The following is a 23,331-nucleotide window of genomic DNA, read 5'->3' on the forward strand; positions in this document are numbered from 1 at the left end:
GTAGGGGTACAGGCCAGCTCCGTCAGAGGTGGGTCTCAGAAAGGAAGGCCACTTGTAGGAAACCCCTGGTCTCAGTCTCAGCTGCTGCTGTTCAGCCTGCAGATTTTGAGGTCCTTCTCCCTAGAACCTCCAGCTAGACCCTCCAGTCTCCTTGGACTTCAGACTTCCCTGTTCTGATACATATGATGATTGAGCATATTACTTTTGAGGGGCTCAGGAGGTCTTTGGGGCCTGGCAGCCATGAGGGGATCTGATCACCAGGGTACCTGCCCTGGCTGGCAAGTTCTGGAGTGCCAGGCTGGGTGTGGGGCAGAAAGCAGTAGCTGGTACCTTTGGGCTACCCACTGGGTGGCTAATGATGGAGATCCTTGGTGGTGAGCTAGTCTCAGGACCCTGTATTGTCAGCTGCCAGCCCAGAGAATGGCCACTGGCTTCTAACACATTTGCGGCACCTGGCTTGGGCACTCTGCTTAAAGGAATTGGAACAGGTGCAAGGGGGTGTAGCTTGGAGGGCAGGGCTCCAGCCCAGTCTGCCAGGCTCCTGGGCCTGTGGCGGCACCTCTCTGACCTCCTCCCTGTGTCTGCCTCCCAGAGGGGAGGGCCTAAGTAAGGCTTTCTGGGTCCAGCACCACAGACTGCCCAGCTCACCTTCCAGGCACAGTTCAGCCTCCTGAACCCCAAGCGTGGTCCCTGCTTATGCCAGAGAGCAGCACACTGGGGGGTGGTCACAGTGGGGTTTGAATTCAGCCACTGCACGTGTTTCTTCAAGTATTTATTGAGCATCTGCTGTGTACCTGGCAACAGGCCACAGGAGAACCTCCCAGCGAGGTGTGCAGAGCAGCAGTGCTTGCAGCCAGATTTGCCTTGCTGTCCTGAAATTTTGCATTCGTTCTGACCAAAATGTCAGTTCCCTGAGAGCAGGGATTTCTGCCTGTTTCCTAAGGGCCTGGCACATGGTGGGTGGCGACAGGTAGAGGAGACAAACAGAGGGATTAAGATGGGCCGGGAGCAGAGTCCTGGGGCCAGGAACACCACTGCCAACAGCTCTGGGCCACAGCCAGGGGGTGGGGCTGATGGGTTGCCCTGTGGGGCAGGGAGGCAGAGACCAGGCCAAGACAGCCCTGCGCAGGGGTGAGCATTCCGTGGACACCTCTGAAGAGGGAGCAGGTTCCATGGGCGTCTGGCTGCGGCTGTTTTTTTTGCTATTGCTGACGTTGCTTCTGCGAGGCCTGGGGCAGTCCGCATGGCCTGCGGCGGTGGCTCTGGCTCTGCGCTGGCTCCTGGGGGACCGCACGTGCTGTGTGCTGCTTGGCCTGGCTGTCCCGGCACGATGCTGGCTCGTTCCCTGGATGCCCCACTGGCTGAGTCTGGCAGCCGCAGCCCTCACGCTGGCTCTGATGCCTGTGCAGCCGCCGCCAGGGCTGCGATGGCTGCCCACTGATGTAGCCTTTATGGTCAAGATGCTTCGCCTGGGCCTGGGCCTCAGGGTGCGCATGAGCTGCCGGCCGCTCCACACCTTTGTGGATGCCTTTGAACTAAGGGCACGAACACAGCCAGACCATGTGCCTTTGGTGTGTACAGGGCCAGGGGGCTGCACAGTCACTTTCAGGGAGCTGGATGCCCAGGCTTGCCGGGCAGCATGGGCCCTAAAGGCGGAGCTGGGCAGCCCCAGGGGCCTGCCTGCCAGGGAGCCTGTGGCCCTCCTGGTGCTGGCCACCCAGACCATTCCCGCCCTGGGATTGTGGCTGGGGCTGGCCAAGCTGGGCTTCCCGGTGGCCTGGATCAATCCTCATAGCCGGGGGGCACCCCTGGTGCACTCGGTGCTGAGCTCTGGAGCTCAGGTGCTGGTGGTGGACCCAGGTGAGGACCCCAGAGGACAAAAGGGGGTGGGGACCGGTAGGGGACGGATGTGTACTCCTGCTAAGAGGGTCATGAAAGGGCTGGGCAAGGAGCTTCTTGCTCCCCATCCACTCATAGGCAATTAGTCAAAACTTAATTGCTAGAAGTGATGCTGAGGGTACCAGTTTTGCTTTGCTTTTTTTGACCATGGCTATTTCAATCGTTTTGCTAAAAATACTAATTATGGAGCTTTTTACAGAAGAATGCATAAGTTTTTCTCTGCTGATGGCTTCCCTTGAGGTTGGCAGGGGCTCCTTTTCCCCATCATTGGATGTTGTGTCCCCTCTGGCAACCTCAAAGGCGAGCCTAGCCCACTCCCTCTGACCCACCCCTGCAGACCTCCAGCAGAACCTGGAGGAGGTCCTCCCCAAGCTGCAGGCAGAGAACCTCCACTGCTTCTACCTCGGCCACTCCTCCCCCACACCAGGAGTGGGGGCTCTGGGGGCTGCCCTTGATGTTGCACCCGTGGAGCCTGTGCCAGCTGACCTGCGAGCTGGGATCACGCCGCAGAGCCCTGCCCTGTTCATCTACACTTCAGGGACTACTGGTGAGGGCACCCAGCAGACCTAGCCCCCGCCTCTGAACTTTCATGTTGACCTGACCCCAAGCTTGACCTGTGCCTCAAACTTGACCTCTGAAACCCATTCTGCCCTTTGATGGTCACACCTGGCCTGAGCTCTGACCTCCAATGTGATCCAAGGTGCCAGGAGCTTGCCTCTGCTGAGTAAACACACTGAGTTTTGGAATTCAGCCTCTGAAGCCCAAGTCCATTTTGTCCTCCCTGAACCCACCCACAAATGCCCATACTTGGCTGTCTTCTGTGATCCCCAAGCCGGACTGTGCAGACCTACCCATGGAGGCCCATCCCTGTGTGCTTTTTGCCACCCGCCTTCCCTCTCTGTTCTCCCCCAGGGCTCCCAAAGCCAGCTATCCTCACACATGAGCGGTTGCTGCAGATGTGCGGGATGTTCCACCTGTGTGGGGTCACAGCTGATGATGTGATCTACACCGTCTTGCCTCTTTACCACGTGATGGGGCTTGTCCTTGGGGTCCTTAGCTGCCTGGAGCTCGGTAAGCCCTTCTCTGAGGACCCCTCCAATCCGTGGGACTGGCAGAATGGATGTGAGAGTGAAAGGCCTCATAGGTTACCCAGCAGCCTGAGTTCTTACCTTTGACAAGTACACACAGCAGCAAGCCTCAGAGCTACCTGGACAGAGGCTTTGACACTCAGATAGACCTAATGGCTGTGCTGTGGTCGTGAGGTGACAAGAGCTAATACGAGTGTTACTTAACCAAACAAATCTGGGTACACAGCAAAAAGCCAACATCAGCCGTTTTGTTGATGCACAGCAAAACCAAACACTGATGTCAGGATAAAGTTTAAAAAAATAAAAGGGTGTTTACTGCAGGGCACCAAGCAAGGAGACCGATGGCTAATGCTTAAGGTCCCAAACTTGCTGTTTGCTTATAAGCAAGGGTTTTTAAAGACAAAATTATGGGAAAGGGTTACAGTGTGATCAGCTGATGCCCATTCTTCTGATTGATCAGTGGTGAGGTGACAGGGAATTGTTTCAGGAATCTTAGCTATCAGTCTTCTGGCTCCACCCAGTCTGTGTTCTAGGTGCTTATCAGGAGGTAGCCCATCTGGTGGGGTCTAAGTTCCTGTAAAATGCCTCAGGGATACATGTGTTAGAGTTTATTTATAGCCTGGAGTGGGAACAAAGAGTCCTGTGTGTCTAGTTTGCTTTACCTTGGCTTGCAAACTCCCTTTCCCTTTAATCTCTAACTACCCAGTCTAATTCCCACACTCCAGGTTATGATGAGGAACTCGGGCTTCTCTTTGTTAATGAGGGACTTCATCAAAAGGGCACTACCTGTGCATATCAGCTCTTGTCCCAGGAGGAGCCAGTGACGGATAAGTGCACACCAAGCATTCTGCTCGGCTCTCTCCCTGGACATCTGACTAGGAAATCAGACTGGGCCTCTCCACAGTCTTTTTGTTTCTCAAAATTATATTGTGAAAATTTTGAAACATATAAACATTTCTAAATTTTTCTACATGAATCCTTATGTATCCATCACCCAGTTTCAGCCACCATCAGCATTTTGCTTTTGCTGTACTTGTTTATCACCTTCCTCCTCACTCCCACTCATCTTTACTCTTGTATTATTTTTTTTTTTATCATGGACAATTTCAGACATATTTCAGACACAGTGGAGCAGAAGAAGAGCAAACAGTCTGATGATGCTGCACATATCCTAACCCAACCTCGACAATTGTTAACATGTTGCCAACTGTATTTCATATGTCCTTCCTTTATCTGGATTATTTTAGAGCAAATCCTAGACACTGTATTTTTTTGCTCATAAATATTACAGTATGTATCTCTAAGATGTAAGGACTTAAAAAGTTGTAATCATAGTGGATATCCCAGCTAACAAAATTAACAGTAACCCTTTAATATCTGATGCACACTTCATGTTCAAATTTCCCAAATTACCTAATTTTTTTTTATAAAGTCTCCTCATTGAACTTGCTTGTCTGGTTTCTGCCCCTCTTTCCCAGGCATTTCCTGTTAGACTGGAAATTCCCTCTAGAGATGTTATTTTATTGTTGCCAAAAAACTTGCTGGGGTGAATTGTGCTTCCTAATTCATCACATTGGAGGGAGCTCATAACTTAGGCTAAAATGAACCACAGAGATTTAGTTGGAAAACTCCCTTTTATTCTTCTGCCTCATTTTGTCAGCTCTTGAACACCTTTTTTTAATGACGTGTTTCATTGGGGTTGCAAAAAAGCTGTCACTTCCAATGACTTGGCATCCGTTTCTACAGAGGGCGTGTTATATTGTACCTCCCTGTCAAAAATACAGCTTTAAAAAAGATACATACTTGCTGCCTCACCAAGCACATGAGCAACTGTGCCTTTGGATGCAAGGATGATGGTATTTAACTTGCAGGGTTTTGCTGAGGGTTAGGGTTGAGGTAAGGAAGTGCCTTCCACAGCATCAGCTTCAGAGGAGGGGATCAGTAAAGGAGGGATCATTTTCTTGGAATGAATGTAGTGCCCCTAAAATTTATTAACACATGTATGCATCCTTCAAAACATCCGTCCATACATCCACCAACCCACCCATCCATCTATTCACCTATTTCTTCACGCATCTCTCTTTCCACCCACCCATCCGTCCATGCCACTATCCATCTATTCATTCATTCATCCATCCATCTATCCATCCACCCACCTGTCTTATCTGCCCAGCTAGACATTCATAAACCATTTATCATAATCCAGAATGATTAACATTCACAGCCCTCATCTAGCAGTGCTCACTGTACCAGGCACTGAGCTCTCCACACCTTCTGAAGACAGAATTCAAACCCAGGCTCTCTTATGTTCTTCTCTTGGGGACAGTTCTGGCTGGGCCAGGGACACAGAGATGAGCCCAATATCCTATGCTTCATGGGTCCGCAGATGATCAAAGCAGCTTATCACAGTGGTTTGGAAACATGACCTGAACCCTTTCCTCTCCCTCCCAGGAGCAACCTGTGTCCTGGCCCCCAAGTTCTCTGCCTCCTACTTCTGGGATGACTGTCGGAAGCATGGTGTGACTGTGATCCATTACGTGGGCGAGGTCCTGCGGTACCTGTGTGGCACTCCCCAGGTGAGGTGCTAGGATTACAGCTCCCCCAGGTGAGGTGCTAAGATTACAGCTCCACATTAAACACCGCAGGTATGAAGTCCCAGATCTCATCCAGGTAAAGGTCGCAAGTAGATTAGGTATAGGTTTCGAGCAGTCCCTGTATAGGTTTCCAGCAGTGTCCCTCAGGTAAAACACCTAAGGCAAGAGCCACAGATAATGAATCCCGCCCAAGGTCTCCAATCAGGGCTCCTTTGATGATCAGCTGTGCTACCTTGGGCAGGTGACTTGGCTTGGCACAACCCTCAGTGTTCTCATTTGGAAAATGAGGATAATATCTCAAGGGTGTATTATGAAAATCAGACATATGTAAAGTGCCTAGGACAGGATGTGGCTCAGAGTAAACTCACTAGGTGTGAGCTGGCCTCATCCTCACCGAGCAGTGAGGTGTGGACCCAGTAACTGTCCACAGGCAAAGTTCCCAGGTTTCCCTACAGATAAAGCCTCTAGGTAACCCCTCAGGGAAAGGCTCCTGGTAATGCCTCAAGATGAAGCTTCAAGCCACTTCCCAGATTACCTCCAAGTAAAGGCCCCCAAGTAACCACTCCAGGGAAGGCCTCCAGGTAACACTTCCAGGAAAAAGTTCTAGGTAATTTTAAGACCCTAGATACCTCCCTTAGGTACAACCCCAGATGAGGCTTCCACTCACCCCTAAGTATGACTCCAGGTTAGTCCCCCAGGTAACTTCCTCTCCGGTAACCCTCCAGGCAGACTCCAGGGAACTACTCTCATGTAAGAACCCCAAGTATATCCCCTAGGAATAGGCACCCCCCCACCTCCCAGGTAACTCCTCAGGTAAGACCCGAAGATCGCCCTCCCAGGTAAGGGTTCCTGGGCACACACGGGGTGACTGCCTAACCCTTCTTGGGACAACCCTGCAGCGGCCAGAGGACCGGACACACACAGTCCGCTTAGCGATGGGCAATGGACTACGGGCAGATGTCTGGAAGACCTTTCAGCAACGCTTCGGCCCCATTCGGATCGTGGAAGTCTATGGCTCCACAGAAGGCAACGTGGGCTTTGTCAACTATCCAGGGCGCTGCGGCGCTCTGGGCAAGATAAGCTGCTTCCTTCGAGTGAGTGGGTTGGGCATGATGGTGGCCTTAATTGAGGCTAAGTCCGCGGAGCCTCTGCTGACACCTCCCCCCACTCCACTCAGATGCTGTCCCCCTTTGAGCTTGTACAGTTTAACACAGAGGCCGAGGAGCCTGTGAGGAACAATCAGGGCTTCTGCATCCCTGTGGGGCCAGGTATGGGGGTCAGGGAACCTTCCCTGGGTGTGGAAAGGGTGGGGACCCCGCCTCTTCCTGGGCTGGACTAAGCCTCCCAGCATCCTGAGGCTGGCACCCAGCGGCGGTGTCTGCGCACTCACCTGGGCCCCAACCACCACCCGGAACCCTCTCTTTTCCAGGTTCTTGGCTCTGTCCGGCTCCCTTCCTCACTCTCTTGCTCTGCCGGGTCTCCGGGTGTCCATTTGAGTCGTTCTCTCGAACTTTCTGTGGAAGTCCACCTCCTCCCAGGCATCAGTCACTTGTTCTGCACTTTTCCTAAGGTCTTCTCTTCTGAGGCCTTGCACAGTCCTGGTCAGATTTATTTCTTCCTACAACCATTTTTCTCCTCATCCGTCCCTTGTTACCCGTTTCCTATTTCTGCTGGGCTCCCCAATGTTGCCTTCTCTGTCCGTCTCTGTCTCTCCAGTTCCGGATCCCCCTGTCCCGGTCTCTGCTTCTGTCTCTTCTCTGGCAGGGTCCTATTGATCGAGAGTCCTCCGTCGTTGGAAACCCCCATTGGGGGTTGGTGGGATCATTTATTTATTCATTCATTCATTCATTTATTTACTTATGTATTTATTATCATTGATCTACAATTACATGAAGAACATTATGTTAACTAGGGTCCCCCCTTCACCAAGTCCCCCCCCCACCCCATTACAGTCACTGTCCATCAGCGTAGTAAGATGCTGTAGAATCACTGCTTGTCTTCTCTGTGTTGCACAGCCCTCCCCGTGCGCCCCCCACATTACACATGCTAATCGTAATGCTCCCTTTCTTTTTCCCCGTCCTGCGGTTCTTGACGAGGGTTGATGCCCAGCCCTTACTCCTACTCCCAGGAGAGGCGGGTCTCCTGCTGACCCAGGTGCTGAACCGCCACCCTTTCGTGGGCTACCGCGGGCCGCGAGAGCTGACGGAACGGAAGTTGGTACAAAACGTGCGGCGCTGGGGCGACGTTTACTACAACACCGGGGACGTGCTGGCCATGGACCACGAAGGCTTTCTCTACTTCCGCGACCGCCTCGGGGATACCTTTCGGTCCGGCCCAGAAAGGGGTTTCTTGAGGCGGAGCTGGGAGGCGAGGCCGTCTGGCCTTCCTTGACCCTAGAGGGGGCAAGGCTGAAGGGGTGGGACTGCAGGGTTCCGCGGGGCGGAGCTGGGGACAAGGGTCGGGGACTCCCCTTACCAGGGGCGTGTCCCAAGCATTGGCTCCGACCCCGCAGATGGAAGGGTGAGAACGTGTCCACGCGGGAAGTGGAGGGCGTGTTGTCACTCGTGGACTTCCTGCAGGAGGTCAACGTCTATGGTGTGTCTGTACCAGGTGAGAGGGGTCACCTCATTTTAAGCTAACAACTTTGTAGGTGGAGGGTTGTTATCCTAGTTTTACAGGTGGGGGACCTACTGGGGCATAGCCTGCAAGCAGAGGTGACCCAGACGAGTGGGTCCGCCACGGGCACTGAGGTGAGTGAGTCAAGAATGCCCCATGTGCTTCCCAGGGTGTGAGGGCAAGGTGGGCATGGCTGCTGTGCAGCTGGCCTCTGGCCAGACCTTCGATGGGCAGAGGCTGTACCAGCACGTCCGCGCTTGGCTCCCTGGCTATGCTGCCCCGCATTTTATCCGTGTCCAGGTGAGCTCAAGGGTGGCAGAAACGGGGGTGGCAGGTCTCCGTGGAGGCAGTCACAGACGGGGTTACGGTCACTGCCCCTGCAGGACGCCCTGGAGATCACAAGCACGTTCAAACTGGTAAAGTCCCGGTTGGTGCGTGAGGGCTTCAACGTGGGCGTCGTTGCTGACCCACTGTTCGTGCTGGACAACCAGGCTCAGGCCTTCCGGCCCCTGACGCCTGACACATACCGCGCTTTGTGCGAGGGAACCTGGAGACTGTGATGATCTAGCCACCCCTTAGGACGTCACAGGAGCAGGGCCCAAAGCTGACCACCACCCCCACTTGCAGCGTCACCTGCACAGAGGCATCATGAATTCCAGCTTGGCCATTTCCTTAGCTGCCTAGGGTGGGACAACACTGGGCCAGGTAGCAGAGCAAAAATAAATTGGGATGTGGAGAGAGATGTTTGTGTGAATGAATACGCAAGCAAGGAGTGCAGGGCCTAATGCCTCCCAGGAACCTTACTTCTGGATCACCCGTCCACATCCCACCGAGAACCTTGTTAACCTTAAAAGAGTCCATTGGAATTAAAGCCCACCTGTCTATGGCTTCTCATTGGCTGAGTTGTAACCATCTCATTGGGCTGGGCTGTAACTGGGAGGTGGAAGGTGGAAGCATTCTTACTCTTGCTGGCTGGTGAAACCGATAAAACAATATGGCGGCCGTCTTTAACCATGGGATCTGAGAATTGAATGATGGGCATGAAAGCGTCTCCGGTAGGCCTCCTGATGCCACATCAGTGAGGTGACCCATAATTTTCACAACTTCAACTAACGTGGAGCAGTGGTCCTGTCTGGGCAAGGCCGGGTTGTGGAATGAGCTGGCAGCCCCCAACCCACTGCAGGGTTTAAAAGATGAGAACCCTGACTCTATATGTGGGTCTTTTGTGGACTCTGATGGAGCTGGTCCCGGGCCAGTGGGCGTGGGTCTGGTCTGGAGGATGTGGGGAGAAGTGCTACGATGGGCGATCTGACAGGGGCACTGGAGTGAGGCAAGAAGGGGGAGCCGGAAGTAACTGAGGGAGGCGCACGTGCAAAGGCCCTAGGGCGTTAGCCTTGGGGTCAGAGATGTCGGGTACAGAGCCCGCCAGGAAATGGAGTCCGCATTGCCTTAGGGCTGGAAGTGCCCTCTGGGGCATTGTGGGGGCTGCAGACTGGGACACGGGAGAGCCCTTATTAGGGAACTGTGGTCCGCGCTATGACGGGGGTTTTAAATGCCGCCTAATCTTTGTGGGAAACGTGGCCTAGGGGCAGGGGAAAAGAAGGAGTGCTCCTCAGCTCCGAAGCCTTGGGGGAATAAATAGGCCTTGCGGTCTCCAGGAAGGAAGTGTTGCTTAGGCATCAGGCTGGTGCAGGCGGCTGCGCGCCAGGGTTGATGCCTGGAGCGTTCTAGGAGCTGTGGCGGAGGCCTCTTGGAAGTGTACTCAGCGGCGTGGAGGGCCTGTGGTGGCTTCTGGAGCGTTTTGGGAGCTGTAGGCAGAGGCCGCGGACGCGGGGACCTCTGGGAAGTGTAGTCAGCTGCGTGGAGGTCCGGTGGCGCCACGTGGAGCGTTCTAAGACCTGTAGTAGAGGCTGCCGTCGCAGAGGCCACTGGGAAGTGTGGTCTGGGCCGTGTGCAGGTCCCATGGTGGCGTCTGGAGCGTTTGGGGATCTGTAGCCGAGGTGGCTTGAACAGGAACAGTTGCGGTGGTCAGTGCCCAGGTCGCGTTAGTCTTGGGCGCGCCCTGGGGGCGGGAGACAGGTCCCACTGGAGTCTCTCGGCATTTTTAGCATGAGTCTCTGTAAGGCTGGGGAGAGGAAATCCCGGGGCAAAATACCTCTAAAAACCGAAATCAGTCAGAGGGAGAAATAAAGTTTAAAATCCGTTTATTGCTCACAAACTGCAGTCCTGCGCACTCTTTCCTGCTCAAGCAGCAGGAAAACCGGCCCTCCTCCTTCCCCCGCTCGGGTACTGATAAGCCCTCCGTTGCCCAGGTAATTACCCGTTGATATGGAGATGAACTTCTCCACCCCTGAGGAAAGATGCAAATGCACTAAAGCCATACTTCTTTCCACCTCTGAACGCCTGTTGTTATGCAGATGTACCAAAGCCAGGCGAGATATTCTGGAAATGTTAGAATATTACCCACAAGGTTCAAAGAAAGAAATGTATATGTGTCTTTATGTTGCAAATGTTTTCCTGTTAATATTTTGCTAACCTTTTATATATATTTGTGGTAACTTTTCTCAGAGATTTATTAAGTTGTCAGTTGTTTCTTGAGTGATCTGTGTGCTTTTTAAAAAATCCTTTTAATTCCAGAGGTCATAACCTTTTATTTTCCTAATATTTAGTAAATCTGTAACTTAATTTGGAGTGTGTATGAGGTGAGATCTGTTTTTCTTCCATATGGGAAGCCAATTGTTGCAGTATGTGAAGTCCCCCTTGTCTTCACATGTACCAAGTTCCAAAGTGTCTATTTCTGGATTCATCTCGTTGCCTACTCCTGCACCAGTATCACAGTTTTAGTATCATGTAACTTAACAATGTTTTTGCCTGGTAAAGCTAGCCTTCCCTACTTGTCATATTTTTCCAAATTGTCATAGCAATTGTTGGACTCTTCCACATGCATTTTAGAATGATTCTGTGGGTTATACCTATGGGATTTTTTATTGGAGTACTTAATTTATAGGTTAACTTGGGGTGACATATGTATAATGTTGTATCTTCTGATTCATGAGCATAGTTTGTAGCTCCAGAGTCAGGCTTTTTATGTACATTCCACGTTGTGACACAGGTAGACTGTCATTAAAGGCTACTAATGATTTCATTGTACAAGAAGTACTGTAGTCATTGTAATGAAACTCCTAGCACTGAACATTCTGTTGTGTCTTTTCTCCCTCCATTACAGACAACACCTGCAGTGTATGCAGACCTTTGCACACTTTGTCCTGGTACTTTCATGTCCTTAACAAATGAGTCACTCGGTTTATCTCTGACCTGACAATCACATATTTACATTATGTGCAGAATTTGGTTTCCCCCAAAGGAATCATAGTATAATACCTTAAGAAAACCTCTCCAGTTCTTAAGATCTAGAGCAACTCCTTTTAAAGCTTCATAACATTCAAGGTACTGTCCCCCCAGTTAAAAAACATCCCTATATGGATAGATATTCAGGACTTTTTTCATTTTTTCAGTTCTGAGTCTTTTCTTGCTTCTAAACAAAGTTGCAGGCATCCCTGAAAACACACCTTTTGTACTAATATATTTCTATAGGCTGAAGTCCAAGAAGTGGTGTTGCTGAGTCGAAGAGTCCGTTAATTTAAAAATGTTAATAGCTACTGCCAGCTTGCTTTCCCAAAGGTAAAGCAGTCGCTGTTAATGCCAGCAAGGGGTTTTGCCTCCGCATTATTGTTTTCTGCCACATCATCACATAGTCACTTTAAAAAAACACTTACCTAGGCTCCAAATAACAGGGACATTAGCTATTCCTCCTTATGACTTGTCCATTTGTGTGTTTTGCCAATTTTTCTTTGGCTGTTTGCCTAGTTCTTATCAATTCACAGAAGCTGTCTGTCTCTTCTGGATACTAATCCCTGATCCATAGTGTGTGGAACACATTTGTCTCGGACTGTTCTGATCTTGTTTACCTCTGTGCTATACATGAATTAGACTTTTAGGTAGTCGTGTAAGATTATGCCACCTCCATAAGATAACTGGATAGATTTCTGAATTCCTTGGTCTTCTATTGTAGAAAACATTTCTAGATTTTTAGATGTGTTGCCATGGAGTTGTTCATAATATACATTTGTGTCTTTATATCTCTGGTGTAAATCTCTTCAGTGGGTACATTTTATTTTTTTCATTTTTAGACATATACTTTAGCACCCTCTCTTATTTCTTCCCTAGAGTTTACAGAAGGAATGCAGTCCTGCCAGCACTTAGATTTCAGTTTAGCGAGACTGTCTGACTTTTGATCTCCAGAACTGTAATTTTTTATCTAAGGCAATAAAACAAAAATACCATGCTCCCTAAAACTCACCAGTCCTACTTTGGGAGATATACTCTAAGGAAGTAGTAATCAGAGTAACATTGGAAGTGTACATGGGTGGAGAACAAGGAACTATCTGGACTTGGTAGAAATAACAGTGCTGACCAGAAAATGGCATTAAAGCACATGTTGCATTTTTAATAACAGGGGAATGAGGGGTGATAGAACAACCTACAGCAGCCTCACAAAAAGCTTTATAAAGCAAACATCCCTGTGAGTGAACATCTGGAATAAGTACAACTGTGAAGACAATGGAGTAGGGGCTATTTTCCTTACCTGTTTTCCTTTTGTATCAAAATTTTTCTAAGTGAACATAAACTACTTTTAAATAAGAAAAATATTATTTAAAAACTGCCCACCAACCCTCCCTCAGTACGGTGATTCCCTTCATCCCCTTACCTTTCCTGTGTGCTTGGGCCCCCTCAGAGCCGTCCACACCCTGGCTTTCCTTTCTGGGGCCTGGGCCTGGCTTGAGCATATGGGCACTACTCCATTCTCTTCCTCCATGTCCCCAGCACAGTTATTGCCCACCAGACTACCACTCCCAGGTCCACCTCCAACCGGGCTCTGCTTCCCTAGGACGGAGCGCAAGTTCGCAGGTCATCCTAAGACCAGGGATGTGGAAGACACGCCTCCCCCAGGTGGAGACGTCCCCTCCCAGCCTCAGCTGCAGCAATGTCACCATCCCCAGCACAGGTGATGCCTGCAGGTAGCCCTTCCCTTCCCAAGGTGACAAGGGTCACAGCCACCCTCAAACACCCACCTGCTGCTCCTGCATATGCCCCAGGCTGCACAGGGCTCCTTCCTTAAGTACACTTCCTGAAACCATCCCCTACAAGAATGACCCTAGTTTTCATAGTAAAGGGACAGAGAAGGGTGCTGAGTAAGTCAGCCAAAGACATCCCTGTCTTGATCCTCTGAACTGTGAATATATTATGGGCAAAAGGGATTTTGCAGATGGGATCAAGTGCGCAGGTGGGGATGTGGACAAGATGTGATTAAGGATCCTGAGATAGGGAGATTATCACAGATTACTAGGTGAGCCCTGAATCAACCCCAAGGGTCTTTACAAGGAGAAAGGAGGATCAGAACCAGAGACAGCAGCATAAGAAAGACTTGATCCCTCATTGCTGGCTTTAAAGATGAGGAAAAGAGCTGCAAGACAAGGACTGTAGTGGCTTCTAGACAGTAGGAAAGGCAATAAAAAGGGATTCCCTTCCAGAGCTTACAGGAGGAACCAGTCCTGGTTCCAAACTAACACCTTAATTTTAGCCCAGTGAGACCCATTTCAAAGTCATAAGAAAATAAATGTGTTGTTTCAAGCCACCAAGTTTGTTAAGAGCAACAGTATCGAACCAATACAGTGCACTGGCCAAAGTCCCAAATAACTGCCCAGGAATCCAGATTAGGGGTATAGCAGGCAGCTGATCCTTTGTCCTACTTTGTCACCCACTGGCCAGCTGTGTAGGCTGTGGGGATGTAGCCCTGACCTGTAGGGGTACATGGCCTAAATGATACCTATTTGTGGCCCCCTTTCTTGGAGACCACCCTTGTCCATCCATACTTGAAAACAAAGTCCCCTTTGTGCCAAGAGCTCAAAGGACAATGAGGCTGGGGAGTGATGTGAGTGGCTAAGTGATAAGATAGGCCAGGGGGAACATGGCTGCCCTGTGGCTCCAGCTGTTGGGCAGGAGTGGTGTTGGTCATCTCCTGATTAGCAGAAACCAGGATCCTTACGCAGAAATTTCCCCACTATAAAAGTGGAATTTGTTAAAAATCTAGAACTAAGATGGAGAGCCATTTGTCTTTCTAATGCCTGCAAACAGAAATAGGCCATGCATTCCTGGGCTTGCTGCATCTTCCATACCAAGACCTTAGGTCCAGCTGCTTCAGGAGGGGTGGGCAGTTCATAAGCATCCATCTGGGCCCACCGGGTCCCAGGGGTAGGGAGTCACCAGCGTGCTCCATGTCCCAGGTGGGGAGCTGGGAGCTTGGAAGTCACTGGCTACAAGTCAGCAGTGGATTCCAATCCAGGCCTCACCCAGAAACGGCAGGGGAATGGGAGGACACCACGTCGGGGGCAGTGGGAGCTCATTTCCTTGCACCCAGGCGACTTTTTGGGAAACTGAGTCAGGGGCGGGGACCCTCCTGGGAACTCTGCTGCCTCCAAGTCCACCAGGTCAAAGCCAAGCAGCAGGGACAGGCTGGAAGCAGAGGCGAAGAGAGCGTCCAGGCCCACAGGGCTCCACGGCCCCAAGGGAGACTGCCTCTCTCTGGCTGTTCACGGGGCCGGCCGGTGGCTCTTCCTGTGGATGACCAGCTGCGACTTCCAGTCGAAGCTGCGGCCGCAGTCGCTGCAAAAGTGGCGCCGCTGGCCAGCGTGGCTTTTGCGATGGATGACCAGCTGGGACTTCCAGCTAAAGCTGCGGCCGCACTCCTCACATGCATAGCTCCGCGGGCCCAGGGGTGTGCGCCTGGGGTGGCGCAGGGCACAGGGCTCCCGAGGGCCCTGCACCAGTTTCTCTACACCCCCGGCGGCCCGTGCATCCGCGTGCGTCCGATGGTGGATGACAAATACCGACTTCCAGTCAAAGCCGCGGCCGCACTGCTCGCATGTGTAGGGCTTCTTCCGCAGGGTGCCGGGCTCCAGGGCCGCTCCTGGGCGCATCCCCACACTGGCTGGCACCGGGGGCAGTGGGGCGGCCCCAGACCGGCCCTCCCAAGTGACAAGCCCTGGGCCCCGGGGTGGCTCTTCACTCTCATCTCCTGGGGAAAGAGATGGCCGGCCCAGGTCACCTCGTGCACATGATGCTGCACCCCCTCCAGGTGTGCGGGGGGCTCGCGTCACACTGAGAAGTACTCACCTGAGCAGAGGTTTCTTCCATCCTCTGGCCTCACGCTTGGCATCCCCGGCTCCGACTGGGCCCTTGTCTCCAGCTGGTGGTACGGCAATCCTGTAGGGAGGGGGGACTGTCAAGTGCCAGTTCTGGCACAGGGCTGGGTGAGGGGCTCACACCAATGAGGGACAGGGTGGGTGCCCCTTGGGAAGGAGGAAGAACCAGGCAGGAACTGGAAAGTGCACACGGGGGGACTGGGGAGGTCCTCACCCAGAGAGACCACCTTGCCGTACTTCTCCAGCATTGCATCCCAGTACAGCTCCTTCTGCGATGAGTCCAGGAGCCCCCAGTCCTCCTGCAGGGACATGGCCTATCACTGCAGGCACTTGTGTTGCATCCTTACTAATTACCTGAAGGCACAGGCTGGTTACCGAAACCTCTTATGCCTGCTGGGCTTAGGCTGAAGTTGAGAAGGTAGTGAGTGTTGGGGACACAGGGCCAGGAGGGAGCTGTCCTCCTGTCACTGGGCCAATGCTGCCGGCACCCATCCCCCACAGCTGCCCCACTCCATATTCTGGCCAGAGACACTGAAGCTGAGAACCCTGGATGGGCTTTGGGGTTAGCTAAGGCAGGGGCATATGTGACTGGCCCTATCCCCTGCCTTGAATAGCATGTGCTAACCAACAGCAAAAAGCCAGAGGACCGAGGAGACCCCAGCCCTCTCGCCCAGACTCTTGTTACAAGAGTGAGAGACTCTCCTCATGGGTGCTGTCGAGGGACATCAGCATCGCTGGGCATGGGGACTGGCGGTAGGGAGGTGAAGGGCAGGAGGACTCCAGCTGGGAGGTGTAACCATTCACCTCAGGGCACAGATAACCTCCGCGGGCAGGGTGGTGGGCTGGCTCCCGTGTTTGCCAGAGGGTGAGCTCAGCCCCCAGCTTTGTTGTGTCAGCAAGACCCTTGTGGCCTTACCAGGGGCCATATCGCCTGCTGCTGGGATTTGCCTTCCTTGCTTCCCAGCATCCTATCAACTGGGGCTTTGCTGGGTTGGAAAAAGTAATCTTGACAGTCAAGCCTCAGCAGGGCCAGAGGCCAGGTGGCAGCAGTCACACTGGGCCAGAGCCAGGATGCTTGCTGGTGGTGAGGAAGCCTTGGGAGGTGTGGGCTTCCCACCTGCCCACTTCCAACTGTGCCTTCAGGCTGTGGAGAGAGTCTGGGGGGCCCTGCAGCTGCCAACCACATCTCACCAGCTCTTCTGCTGGGGATGCTCCTGAGTGGAATGGCTCAGGAACAAAGTTGCTGGGAGAGGACATGACCCTGTTACCCACACTCCAGAACCAAGCACTCCAAGTAGCAGAAGTCTCAGCTGAGCTTCCATGCCCAGTGGACACTAAGGGCTTGTTGACCTTTGAGGAAAGCCCCAGGATAGACGGGGCTGTGGGCATTTCCCAGGAAGAGCTTCTTTATTCTGATTTCAGGTGTGCTGGGGAGGCCAGACTGCTGTGGTGGCACTCAGGCTTTCCTGCCAAGGGTTGGTCATCTTGTCCCTTCCCCACTGAACAAAGGATTCAGATCCCCAGGTACCAGCTCGTGGCTGGTGAGAGCTGCAACACCCCCACCTTCTCTGTAAGTGAGGAAACCAACCCCCACCAGTTCCCCTCACTCTAAATCTGATTCCATGGCCTGAGGCCAAAATACTCAACTGTAACTCCCCCAGGACCTGCAGGGGGCACCCTGATACCAACTCCACTTCTGGGCAGCAAAGCTCACAAGAGCCACTGGCCTAGAAGCTGGAGAACTGGCAGGACAGACAGTAGCTACAAGTGACACACCTCTCACGAGGGACCTCACGTCTCCCCTGGCACTGCTCACCTGAATCCGGGGTGGCTGGAACGACACAGAGACTGGTTCCTGGTATGTGGGGTTCCCTTCATGGCACTGGGCTGGAGTTGGGGGACTGGAGGGTGCTAGGAAGTGAGGCAAAGAGGATAAGGGCTGCTCGTGTGATCAGAGCAGGTGAGCTGGTGTTGGTGCTTTGGCCCTGGCCCTCCTCTGCCAGCAGGCAGGAGGCCACTGTGTGTGCCAGTCACAAGCAGGCAGCCAGCCCCCTCTCCTCCTGCCTCCCAGCTCTGTGGTCTGCAGTCCCTCCTCGGCCTCTACCCTCAGCAGGGCATGTCCACACTCCCCCTAGGGGCTCCCCAGCTCGAGCATCACCCCCGCTCTCACCCATCTGCTTATCCGCATCAGGATCCTCCTTTACACTGCAGCTGATCTGGGCAGACCCCTCCATCTGGGATTCCTGGGGCTTCTCCCCAGCGGCTGCCCAGAGGGGCTCCACTGTTCCTACAGAGTGGGGGCTCCCCAAGGACTCGTCCATCTTCTGAGCTGCCGGGAGCACCATTCGCTTCAGAACATGGGCTGTAATCTGAGGGGAAGAGGCAAGCTATGGAAATTCTAGTCTCACTCTGTCCCTTCAAGCGGCCCATTCCAGTCACACTCACCCAGCCCAGCAGCTGCCCAGGGTCCTGCTGCAGGTCCTCAACCAGGGCTGCTGCCTCATCAGGGCTGCCTGGCCTCTGCTCCCGCACCCAGGCCTGGATCTCAGGGGGCAGCGCGCCCAGGAACTGCTCCAGCACCAGCAGCTCCAGCATCTGCTCCTTGGAGTGCACCTCGGGCCGCAGCCAGCCTCGGCACAGCTCTTGAAGCTGGGCCAGGGCCTCACGGGGACCTGCCACCTCCTGGTAGCAGAACCCCCGGAAGCGCAGGCGAGCTGCCTCGGGCTCCTCCAGGGTGGCCGTGGGGACCACGGAGGGCAGATGTGGGGGGCCCAGTGGGGACGGCATTCTGCTGACAGTCTTCCTGGAATCACCAAGAGGGTCCTGCAGAAAAGAAGGACTTATGGTGCTGGACAAGAGATTAGGGCTAGAGGATGACAGTCATATGCAGACAGGCTGAGCCCCGGACAGAGAGGTCTCTGGCATAGGGATGCATGAGGCTGGGAAAGCTTCATGGAGGGAGGGGTCACAGGAGCTGGCTGCTCGTCGGAACTGAGAGAAAAAAAAAGCCCTGTGAAAATGCTTGGAGGCAGTTTGTCCAAAGGAGCTTCCAGAAAACTGCACATACTTGGGTACAATGGGATTGTTGGAAGATGATGGAGAGACAGGCAACGGGAGTCATAAGCTTCTAGGGTTAGGCTGAGGAGCCACCCAAGTGCCCAGCAGAGGAAGCAGCTGAGGAGTCTGGCAGGAGGCAGAGGGACAGGCAGTCAGGAAGGCGGTGGGCTAATCCAGATGAGCGGTAGCCATGAGGGTGGGAAGGGGCAGCAATAGGATGTGGGGCAAGGCTGGGCTATGGCAGGGCACGTGTCCCCAAAGTATCAGACATGTTGCCATAAGTGGGTCACTCTGAGGGGCTGGCTACAGCGACAGGGCACGCCTGCGTCTCGGGTCGAGGCAGAGACTGATGAGGACTTCGAGACGTCGCACTCACTGACCACAGCGAACCGTGGATGACTCACACCATCTGGACCGTGCGTGAGAAAAGCAAAAGCCAAGCAAAACAGCCACGAGTTGTGTGGGGTGTTGGGCGTCAACTGTGTCCCTGCCCTAAAGAGGGTCTAGAGTGCAATACGCACACCCGGGGGCCTGCCAGACCCGCTAGACAGGTCTGACCCCCGGAGTCTTTCTCCCAAAAAGAGAAGGGAGGGACAGCAGGGGAACCACGGTCGGGACAGGAGAAAGCCCGGGCAAAGGCTCGGAGGCGGGGCGCGCAGGGCAGGTCGGGAGGTAGGCGGGGACTCCGCAGCGCAGGGAGCCCTGGCCGGCCGCTCCCGGGGGTGGAAAAAGCCGCTCCCACCGCAGCCAGGTCCGCGTTCACCCGAGCCGCGGCGCCGCTGCCGGGAGGCCACTTCCGGTCAACGGCACGGCGCCTTCCCGCCAGTCTCTCGCAGGACGCACCGATCCGTCCCTCTGGACCATGCTCTGCAGACACCGCTCTAGCCAATCACGCGCCTGCTCCGAAGGCACCGCCCCCTCCCTTTGGACTACGTTTCCCACGAGCCTCAGCAAGCAAGACCAGGCGCGGCCTCTGCCAGCGGACGCTCACTTTCAGAAGCTTCTTACGACTGAGAGGCACTCCGTTCCTCCTAGAGGAAGCTGAAGTAATCGCAGAGTTTGGGGGTTCTCCCTCCCTCAACGGCGGCCGCTCTTTTGCCTCCGAGCCTTAGGAGTTGCCAACTGCGGAGATGGACGATACGTTAGGATGTTGCGCACGCGCACAACGTAAGCGGGTTCCTATTGGCAAACTGGGCGAGGGGCGGAGAGAAGCGTGGCCTTGTGACCAATCATAGCTGGTACTCCACCCAGGTCCCTCCCCTATCACTGTTGAGGCTTCTTTATGGTCGCGCAGCGGTCTCTTTGGGAACCCCTGTGAGCACCTACGCCCACCTCCGGCTATTTTCAAGGCCATGGCCGGAGCGCCGCCTTGCCTTCCCGGGAGGCCGGAAGTGGCGGCCTGGTTAGTTCTGCAGAGATTCACCTCCAGGTGGTCCCCCAGGGGTCACCAGGTGGTCCTCGGGCTTTCTCCGACATACCGGCGAGCATCTCCAGGGAGGAGGGTGCTGCGGTTCTTCACGAGCGCCCTACAGACATAAGGGGACACGGAGACAATGGGGGACCCGGACGGGCACCCACTTACTGATGAGGAAACTGTCCCGTGATTTACACCCAGTTTCAGATGTATATTCAGAAATTACTTCTGCAAAGTGAGGGATGAAGGTTTTTGCCCATTCTTATGGGACGTGCTTAACCGTTTATTTGGGGGACATAACTAGTAAGAGGGTAATATTTCATTTATCTCGAGGCAATGTACCTGTTTTTAAAATCTGTGAGATGAGGTCCGTTTTGCTTCCACACCTCAAGCAGCCAAACAATGACTTATTTCAATCCTGAATTGCATCTGCTTTTTTTTTTTTCTCCCATATCTAGGAATCCCTGGCTGCCAGCTCTCTATAAAGGGTAGTGGTCTTAAACTGATTGGAAGCTGTAAGCTTCATCATAAGTGACTCATTCACCGCGTGCAGAAAGAGCTGGTGCTCTGATAGCTTCTCCAGTAACTCTCCCCTAGCAGTCTTTGTTTTAGGTCTCCCCTCCCAGGGGGCTGCTGGTTTTCAAGCCTTCTGGAGGTCTGCAGCATAAACCTGGTGGGACCTCCCACCACTTCCTGTGTAGCCAACTCGGTACTTGGCTGAGTGACTGCTCCTCCATCTCCATCTGCTTCTAGCTACATGATGCTATTGCTATCGGCCCCTTTTACCACCTACCTGTGGGTTTGTTTTAAACACATCTCTATGGTTCAGTGGATTTCTGAACCAAGTGAGATGCATACATTGTCCTCCATCTTGACTCAAAAAGTCCAAGGACACTTTTACAGGCACCACCTACTCAGGATTATTAGCAGAGGCCAGCCTGACACGACAGGGTCCAACATGATGAAGAGATTCGAGGGGAGGGCAACTTAGGGGCCAAAACAAGGGCAAGAAGGGTACTTATGGTTGTTGTTCCTGTAAGAGAGCGGAGGGACTGAGGGATAGCAGGGGCTAAGCCCACAGGTGTGAAGGAGCTCAGTGAAGTGGGGATGAGGCTGATGAAGAGACAGAACAGGGCATCAGGCCCAGCTTGAAGGGCCAGGAGGGATTAGGGTGAAACTGCTCCAGGAGCTTTTGTCCAAGGTGCAGACAACATTGCATGTGACTCTTGGGGTATCTACTTGCTCTTCAACAGATGCCTTTGCTACTGAATCCCACCGGTTCCCCAGAAGAGCATGAGAAAGGATGAGTCCATCAGGGGCAGACAATAGCTCAGGGGTCCACAAGATTATCAGGAGGCCTGGCTTAGAGTACCTACCCTTGAAGGGTCATGGGGAGCCATGTCCTGCAAGACTCCACTCCCCACCCCAGTGTCTCTCCTTTGCAGAACTTGTGGGATCCCAGGGGCAGAAGATAGGTCTGGCACTGCTGGCAAGTCAGGAGTGGAGGGCATCATGTCTGTGCTGTGTATGGCAGATGCCTATGAAGTCTCGATGATGGGATTGGGGCACCCACTAGGGTCAATCTTTTAGGCCAGAACTTGTAGCCCCTGACTCAAGACTCCCTTCCTGGGATCCATAAAACATTAATCTCCTAGTAGAGCTGCTGCTTGGGGCAGCCTACCCTGCCCAGTTCTCCTGGCTTCCCCCCAACCCACCTCTGGCTGCTGAGACACAGGTGTCCCAGGCCCTCCATAGGCCACAGACAGGCTTCATCTCTTCCCTGTGGCCTCTCAAAGGTACTTCAGGATTGCAGCCAAATCCCTACAGCTTTGTGATGACAGCATACCCTGATAGCATGTGCTAGGGTGAGAAGGGAATCATGCTGTTACTTTTCACACGTTTTTAAAGTCATCTTTATCATGGACCTTCCCTGGACTCTGTTGTTAAAACCTTTTTAACCATGAACCGGAAGCTGGTAGGGGAGGTGAAGACAGTGGATTTGCACAGTGGGATGCAAGAATTTACAATATACATCCATTCAAATTTGTAACTTTTGCTCCTTTTCTTCTCCTTAGTAAAAAGACCAGTAATTTCCCTGGGGGTGAGGCCTGAGGTTGTTATGTGTCTTGGTTAGCTGAGGGCCACAGAAAGCAAACTGGGCCCCCACCCCACCAGTCTGCCAAGGTGTTCCCACCATGTAGGCTATCATGGTGTGGGGGGTGGGGGCGCATATTGCAGTAGGGCACCACACACAGCCTTAGGTAACAGCAAGTGCTCCTTCCAATTGAAGCATCATATACTCAAATTATACTTATGCTGTACACAACTCACACGGCATCTCGCTGCTGTGGATGTGTTTGTTGGTGCTGCGTCAGGTGTGCGGTCTGGCTGAAGGCCTTGCCCTACTGCGGGCATTCATACAGCCGCTCCCCAGTATGGGTGCGCAGGTGCTTGAGGAGGTCGGAGCTCTTGACGAACACTTTGCTGCAAGCCCTGCATTCGAAAGGTTTCTCCCCCGGGAGGAGGCCGGGGCCCGCACGCAGGGCTTCGCCCAGCTCGTCCCAGGTCGGGGACTCCTGGCCGGCGGGCAGTGTCTGAGGCTCGTGCCAAGCCTCAGCCTTTCCTCGTGGGCACATGGCCAATGAACCCAGAAAAAACAAACAGCCCCATCTTATCTCCTCTGAAACTGTTACTAAGGTCACCTCATCAGGGCAGTGGGGATATAAAGGATCCTGGCAATGTTGACTTTGGTGGCAACAGTACAAGGCCAAGGTTGAGGCCTGGATGAGAACACGAATGAGTGAGCACAGCTGGAGAGCCACCATTCTTGAGCCTTGTCTCCCTGCAAGAATCTCCACCCTCCTCATCCACCTCCACTGCCTTTACCATGTGCAGGAAGCCAGACCATGCCTGGCTGGCCCTCAGATAGAGCTGCAGATAGAGCACGGGAGTGGAGTGGTGAGCTGTCTGGATGCTGGGCCAGTGGCCTGGGCTTAAATTATACTTATGCTGTACACAACTCACACCCCCTCTCTGTGCCTCAGTTTCCTCATCACAAAAGTAGGGATACCAGCCCACAGCAGCCACCTCATAGTGCTGTTAGGAGGAAGTTTGTGGTTCTCTGAACAGGGGCCTGCAGTTGGCATGTTAGCCATTACCAATACCCTGCCTGTCAGAGTGCAGCAAATACTCTACGTAGACCTGATCTTTTTCTTGATTTTCCTGTAGGAGGAAACTGAGGCTCAGTGCCCAGCCACTTGCCCTACGCCATCCATTGTCCTTACATGACCACCCATCCACTGGGCCTGCTCTGAGGAAGGCCCCGTCGTAACCCGAGCCCTGGGGGAACTATCCTGAGTATCACCACAGCCGGTTTGTGAGTGGACATAACAGGTTCTCTA

General features: G+C 53.3%; 2 protein-coding genes across 2 annotated transcripts; one reads left to right on the forward strand and one right to left on the reverse strand.

The window, feature by feature from the left end:
- Nucleotides 1-1,109: 1,109 nt before the first annotated feature.
- On the forward strand, nucleotides 1,110-10,336 carry SLC27A5 (solute carrier family 27 member 5). Its single transcript, XM_036901356.2, has 10 exons — nucleotides 1,110-1,860; nucleotides 2,237-2,446; nucleotides 2,812-2,970; nucleotides 5,439-5,563; nucleotides 6,481-6,675; nucleotides 6,759-6,849; nucleotides 7,710-7,908; nucleotides 8,094-8,191; nucleotides 8,367-8,497; nucleotides 8,581-10,336. Exons 1-10 carry the CDS (start codon nucleotides 1,173-1,175, stop codon nucleotides 8,755-8,757), a joined length of 2,073 nt encoding a protein of 690 aa, XP_036757251.2. The 5' UTR covers nucleotides 1,110-1,172; the 3' UTR covers nucleotides 8,758-10,336.
- A 2,342-nt stretch (nucleotides 10,337-12,678) lies between these two features.
- ZNF446 (zinc finger protein 446) lies at nucleotides 12,679-21,444 on the reverse strand. The gene is made up of 7 exons (XM_036901369.2): nucleotides 21,307-21,444; nucleotides 17,905-18,282; nucleotides 17,630-17,828; nucleotides 17,276-17,370; nucleotides 15,674-15,758; nucleotides 15,431-15,520; nucleotides 12,679-15,332 (listed from the first exon to the last, which is right to left on the reverse strand). The coding sequence occupies exons 1-7, from the start codon at nucleotides 21,442-21,444 to the stop codon at nucleotides 14,848-14,850; spliced, it is 1,470 nt and encodes a 489-aa protein (XP_036757264.2). The 3' UTR covers nucleotides 12,679-14,847.
- Nucleotides 21,445-23,331: the final 1,887 nt, after the last annotated feature.

Source organism: Manis pentadactyla (genome assembly GCF_030020395.1).
Source record: "Manis pentadactyla isolate mManPen7 chromosome 15 unlocalized genomic scaffold, mManPen7.hap1 SUPER_15_unloc_1, whole genome shotgun sequence".
Lineage (NCBI taxonomy): Eukaryota > Metazoa > Chordata > Mammalia > Pholidota > Manidae > Manis > Manis pentadactyla.

Coding starts and splice junctions, on each gene's coding strand:
- SLC27A5 (XM_036901356.2), top strand. CDS start 1,173: ATGGGCGTCTGGCTGCGGCTGTTTTTTTTGCTATTGCTGACGTTGCTT. Junction 1,861..2,236: donor GGTGCTGGTGGTGGACCCAG/GTGAGGACCCCA, acceptor CCACCCCTGCAG/ACCTCCAGCAGAACCTGGAG. Junction 8,498..8,580: donor CGCATTTTATCCGTGTCCAG/GTGAGCTCAAGG, acceptor CTGCCCCTGCAG/GACGCCCTGGAGATCACAAG.
- ZNF446 (XM_036901369.2), bottom strand. CDS start 21,444: ATGATGCCCTCCACTCCTGACTTGCCAGCAGTGCCAGACCTATCTTCT. Junction 17,371..17,629: donor TGATGCGGATAAGCAGATGG/GTGAGAGCGGGG, acceptor CTCACTTCCTAG/CACCCTCCAGTCCCCCAACT. Junction 15,759..17,275: donor TCCAGCCACCCCGGATTCAG/GTGAGCAGTGCC, acceptor ATGTCCCTGCAG/GAGGACTGGGGGCTCCTGGA.